Source organism: Danio rerio, chromosome 7 (genome assembly GCF_049306965.1).
Source record: "Danio rerio strain Tuebingen ecotype United States chromosome 7, GRCz12tu, whole genome shotgun sequence".
In the NCBI taxonomy this organism is placed as follows: domain Eukaryota; kingdom Metazoa; phylum Chordata; class Actinopteri; order Cypriniformes; family Danionidae; genus Danio; species Danio rerio.
Window position 1 is genome coordinate 12,782,501 of NC_133182.1, and position 6,440 is coordinate 12,788,940.

The 6,440-nt window shown below is 38.0% G+C and overlaps 1 protein-coding gene across 2 annotated transcripts in view; it reads right to left on the minus strand.

Moving 5' to 3' along the window:
* zgc:158785 overlaps window positions 1-5,575 on the minus strand; it is a 21,098-nt gene extending 15,523 nt beyond the window's left edge. The window contains exons 1-2 of one of the 2 annotated variants that reach the window (XM_017356921.4): window positions 5,477-5,534; window positions 1,595-1,761 (exon numbers count right to left, since the gene is read on the minus strand). In XM_017356921.4, the coding sequence (XP_017212410.1) occupies window positions 1,595-1,719 (125 nt within the window). In that variant the 5' untranslated portion in view covers window positions 1,720-1,761; window positions 5,477-5,534. 2 annotated transcript variants of the gene reach the window in all.
* Window positions 5,576-6,440: the final 865 nt, after the last annotated feature.

The window sequence follows — 6,440 nt, forward strand, 5'->3', positions numbered from 1 at the left end:
AACATTCAAAGTTGGAATGATTAAAAATAAAAAAAAAGGTCATCTGTCTTAGATGTAATTTGCTTTCTAACTATTTTTACAGTTCAGTTTTAGCAATCTTCATGTTTACAATTGTGCTCCCTTCGCAGTGCACTTTTAAAACATTGATGTCATTTTGAACACAGCCGTTGCTCATGACGAAAGCTATAGGTGACCTATTATTTAAAAGCAGAGTTTATGTTACATCTCCAAAGCTTGTGGAAACAAAATATATAGAATATCTTAATGCTTTTAATTTATAGTAGGTTATTTATTAAGTATCTGTCCTGTATATGACATGGGCCTGCTGGTTAGAACATTTCTGAAGTGGTTTGCATGTGTCAAATTGTAAAAGTAGACATTTCCAAAAATAAATAAATAAACAAGCAATATCCAACTTTAATAACAATAATAGTACTAATAATAATAATCATCATCATCATCATTATTGATATTATTATTAAAGTAGGACTTTTTTTCATTTCACAATAAATAATAAATATTAAATTTCATTTCTTAATAAATTGCCTAATTATTTATATGAGCAATATCTATAATATGTGATATTGCGTTTATACAACAGTTTGACGGCATAATTGTGTATATAAAAACAAAATCGAACATGGAGAGTCTCAAAAACCCTTTTGTATGAGGAACTACTTTCTTCCGGATTCAAATCATAAGCTGACAGTTAAACAGTTGAGCGTGCATCTTTTAAACTTTAGATCTGTGGTGTCTGCTTTTTGCTGGCTGTATGTGGGCGGAGTAATACACAAAGGGTAAAGAGGCTGTAGGAGTTCTATTGCAGAATATCAGATTTGAGAACCAGACAGAACTGTTGTATAAATATTTATATATGATATAAGAATATGTGTTGGCTTTTGTAGGTGATATTATGTTTTATAATAGACTATGTCATATTCTCAATAATATTTGTAAAGGAAACACAGGCCCTATATGTGCCATTGACATATATTTCAATTAATATGGAAAGTGAGTGCATGTTTTTAGCAAAACTAATATTGGATTTTTTTTTAAATGCATGTGCGTGTAAAACAATATACATTATGGGGTTCTTCTCTAAAGAAGTAGTTACCCCACCCCGTTTAGAGCATCATTATGGACGTTGGACGTTATAACTAACGTTGATACAAATGATGGAACTGCGACAGAGAAACTACAAGTTTTGGGAAACACTCGTCACTACATTGTTATTTTCCCAACTGATGCATCGTACTATGATAGTTCAGCCACGAGTTTCATCGTTGTTTGGGAAACGTACCCCAGGCCAGTAAAAAAATTCCAAGCGTTGAACTCTGGGTGTACCTAATAAAGTGGCCGGTAAGGGTATATCGCAGAATAAAAAAAAATATTGCAATATTGTTTTTTCTAAAATTGTGCATAGTATTATTGAGTTCTTTTCAACTGAAAAGAGGAGTCAATTGCCCTTATGGATTCTATTCTGAACTTTGGAATCGACTCTCCATTCTGAAATCCTCGGAATCAGTTCTATTTTGGAATTGATTCCAAGTTCTACAGATACTTCAGGCAGCTGGTCTGAATGCGTGAGACTCACCTGAAGGTCCCGTTGGGGGACACTGGGTCCGGTAGCGGATCTGTGGAGCTCTCTGTGTCAGGATTGACCTGTAGCACAGAGTCCGGAGCAGAGCTGAGCCCATTAGCTGAGTCCTCAATGTACATGACTGCAGCTCCTGAGGCCGATCATTCCTCAGCAAACACCTCCTGACACGACAACAAACAACCAAGAGACACTGAATGAGCAAAGTATTATTTACAGTATGCCTGAGATGAGAAAATTATTACATTAATATAGGGGTGACACGGTGGCTCAGTGGTTAGCCCTGACGCCTCACAGCAAGAAGGTTGCTGGTTCGAGTCCCAGCTGTTGAGCTGGCGTTTCTGTGTGGAGTTTGCATGTTCTCTCCGTGTTGGCGTGGGTTTACTCTGGGTGCACAGTCCAAGACATGCGCTATAAGTGAATTGAATAAACTAAATTGGCCGTAGTGTAAAACATATGCTGGGTGAGTTGGCAGTTCATTCCGCTGTGGCTACCCCTGATGAATAAAGGGACTAGGCCGAAGGAAAATGAATGAATGAGTGAATGATATATAAATATGATAATCTCAAATTAACGACTAACACCCGTTTTCTTTTTCAAAACAAGTAATAACTTGTTTTGGAGGTTTTATTGGATCAAAACTGTTTGATTACATATAATATTATAATTATTACCTTTTTTCCCCTTTTCTTTTTTGTTGTCTGTTAATTGTCCTTTAAGCCATGTCATGTTCACTGTCATGTATCAATTTATGGAATCTATTCTGAACTTCTCGATTCGTAATGCCTCGGAATCAAGGAATCGACTTCCAGTTCAAATACTTCAACCAGACATAGAACAAAATGTAAATAAAATTAAAAAAAAAGTTTTAAACAATAAAAATGAAACTTTAAAACAAAAAAAAACAAAAATAATTATTTCGTACATTTTCATGCACTTTTCCAGGGACGGGCGAAGGGGGCAGCAGTCTCAGGAGAGAACTCCAGACTTCCCTTTTCCAGATATTTCCTCTAGCTCCTCGGGGGGGATCCCGAGGCAGACCCAGACATAGTGCCTTCAGCGTGTCCTGGGTCTTCCCAGAGGCCTCCTCCCGGTGGGACATGCCTGGAACACCTCCCTAGGTAGGCGTCCAGGAGGCATTCGAAACAGATGCCCGAGCCGCCTCAGCTGACTTCTCTCAATGTGGAGGAGCAGCAGCTCTACTCTGAGCTCCTCCCGGGTGACAGAGCTCCTCACCCTATCCATAAGGGTGCGCTCTGCCACTCTGCAGATCGCTCACATATTTTGGTCGCTTGTATCCGAGATCTTCTCCATTCGGCATGACCATAGGTGAGAGTAGGTACGTAGATTGACCAGTAAAGCTAAAGCTTTGCATTTCAGCTCAGCTCCTTCCTTACCACAACAAACCGGTACATCAACTGCATCACTGCTGCCGCTGCACCAGTCTGCCTGTCAATCTCACGCTCTATTCTTCCCTCACTTGTGAACAAAACCCTAAGATACTTGAACTTTTCCACCTGGGGTTAGGGCGTGTATGCAAGTGCCTAATGGCTGGGTTTTATCCCACAAAACCCAGCCAGGCTCAGCCCGAAGGACCGATGTGGGACCATCCTCCTGCAGGCCCACCACCTGCAAGGGGAGCCATAAGGGGCAGGTGCATTGTGGAACAGGTGGTGGTGGAAGGTTCGGACCATGACAATCTGATTGTCGGTCACAGAAACTGGCTCATGGGACATGGAATAATAAAAAATAATAACATATAAATAATAAAAATAAAATATAATTTAAAAAAAGATTAAAAAAGAAATACATTTTAATCATGATAAAATTGCTCTATAATAAAATTAAAGATAAAATGAAGATATATGAAAAACAAAAATATAAAATAAAATGATTGTGTCACATATTTTAATTGACAGCAATTCAGATCAAGTCTGTAATCCTAATGACGGGGCGTCACAGTGGCCAATTGCCTCATAGCAAGAAGGTTACTGGTTCAAGCCCCAGCTGGGTCAGTTGGCATTTCTGTGTGGAGTTTGCATGTTCTCCCCTTGTTGGCGTCGGTTTCCTCCGAGTGCTTTGGTTTCATCAATAAGCTAAATTGGCCGTAGTGTATGTATGTGAATGTAAGAGTGTATTGGTGTTTCCCAGAGTTTGGTTGCCGCTGGAAGGGCATCCACTGTGTAAAACATATGCTGGATAAGTTGGCGGTTCATTCCGCTGTGTCAACCCCTGATTAATTAAGGGACTAAGCCGAAAAGAAATTGAATGAATGTATGCTAAAGACGATCCAAGACCTCCACGAAAGCATTAACCAGCACAACTGTTTACAAACGCTGTATAAAAAGGCACATAACCATTTTAAAAAGTCAGATGTTAATGTAACTAAACTTTTTTCTCTTTTAGGTAAGTTAGCATTATCACATTTATTTCTGTTATGCTAAATAGCGGAATAATGAGAGAGATTTTTTGAGAAATTGTTAAAACTTTTCTTGAAAGTCAAGTTTACATACAATAATATTATCATACCACTGAAAAAGCTCAGATGATGGTGTCAAGGTTTTGGAAGTTTCTGATTGGCTAATTGACAACATTTAAGACAACATAGGAGGCACAACTGTAGAATAGTATTTAAGGAAAACCTCAAACACACGGCTTCCTTGTGTGAAAACATGGTAAAATCAACAAGCCAGAATCCACAAAAAAGCCAGAAAACAGTTAGCTAAATTACACTGGGAACAGGAATCATTTTTGAAGACATGTCCTGTGCTCTGATGGAATTAAGATTGAACTGTTTGGGCATAACGACCAGTGTTACATTTAGAGGACAAAGGGGAAAGCTTACAAGCCTAGGAACACCATCCCAACTGTGAAGTATGGGGGTGGCAGCATCATGTTGTGGGGCTGTTTTGCTGCAGGAGGGACTGGTCCACTTCACAGCATAGATGGCATCATGAAGAAAGAACATTATGTAGAAATACTGAAGCAACATCTCAAGGAATCAGCCAGGAAATTAAAACTTGGCCACAAATGAGTCTTCCAAACAGTCCATGACACTAAGCATACTGCCAAATTAGTTTAAATGTGCTTTAAGGACAACAGAGGGAACGTTTTGGAGTGGCCATCACAAAGCCCCGATCTCAATCCTATAAAAAATTTGTGGGCAGAGTTGAAAAAGCTTGAGCGAACAAGACAGCCAACAAATCTGACTCAGTTACACCAATTCTGTCAGGAGGAATGGGCCAAAATTCCTTCAAACTATTGTGAGAAGCTTTTGGAAGGATACCCAAAACATTTGACCAAAGTTATACAGTTTAAAAGCAAAGCTAGAAAATACCAAGGAAATGTATGTAAACTTTTGACTGTCTAGAAATTAATAAAAATTCTCAAAAAACAATTTATCTCATTATTATGACATTTAGCAAATGTTAATCATTTAAGTAATCCTAACGGACCTAAAGTAGTGAACGTTTAGTGTGATTTACCATCAGACAGTGTATGTAAACGTCTGGTTTCAATTGTATATATGTATGAATGTATGTAACAATGTATTGTATTCGAGAATTAATTGAAATCATGTGATTCAGACTAAACAAAAGTTTTCCTAAAAAAACAACAACAACTACAACACCAACAAGCATATCTGAAATTCTGATTGGCTAACAAATAATTACGTCAAAGAACAAAGGTTTAAAGTTGATAGCGTTGCTCACTTTTGCATGCAAACCATTGCATTTCCCCTTCACATCAATGCAACATCAGTGTTCTCTGAAGCAACACAAACTCTACTGTATACTTCCCAAAACCCACATGCCACATCCTAACAACTGCTAAAACAACAATAAAACAGATTTAACAAATTAAAAGTAAGAAACTCACCATTAGACAGACGCTTTTCTTCATCTGAACCCTCCATAACACGACAGAATCCGCTTCTGGAGGCTCAAACACACACACACACTTTCTCTCTCTCTCTCTGGATTAGCATTGAGCTCAAGGTCGTTGGTGAGAATAGTTGAGGATTATCTGAAGGCAAGTAACCGACAAAAGGAAAGGCCCTGTCCCGTCAGCGCTGCTTCACCGCGGGCTGCTCCTCATTCAAGACTCCTTAATCCCGTTATAGTCGCCAATGGCTTTTCATTTTCCTGACGTTATGCTAATAGGGCTGAGTGAGGTCTGAGCTTTGACTGTAAGCGATTGCAGACATTATAAAAACAAATAATAACAAACGTTGGTGGTGTTGTTGGAGGAGGTGTAGATAAACCTCCTGCGCTGACCGGGTCTAATTTTAACTACTAGAGTGGCTTGATCTCTTGCTAAATACTGTTTTATCCTGTTCGCTATCTAAAATGGTTCAGGGAGCATTAATACATCCATGCTGTAAAACACGTGTGGCAACAGTGTAATCCGCCTACAGGCGAGTAGTAAACAGGGTATTAATAATAAATGTTTGATGCACTTAAGATTTAATTTGATCAATTCTTACATTACCTGGAAACAACTCTGTGATATTGATAGTGATCATATAGTGATAGCTACAAGTGCCATGTGGTTCAAATAGTTAAAACAATAACAGTTTTGGTGGTATCATCCCGGACGAGCCCCCAATTATGGCATGGTCCCTATTTAAACAAGACTTGTGATCCTAAGACAAGGTAACATAAATGAACAATGGCCAAAGTGCTCTTCTACTCTAATCTTTTGTTGTCTAATTTTATATATATATATATATATATATATATATATATATATATATATATATATATATATATATATATATATATATATATATATATATATATAAATCATGATTTTCAAATATAATGCATTGCTACATACATAC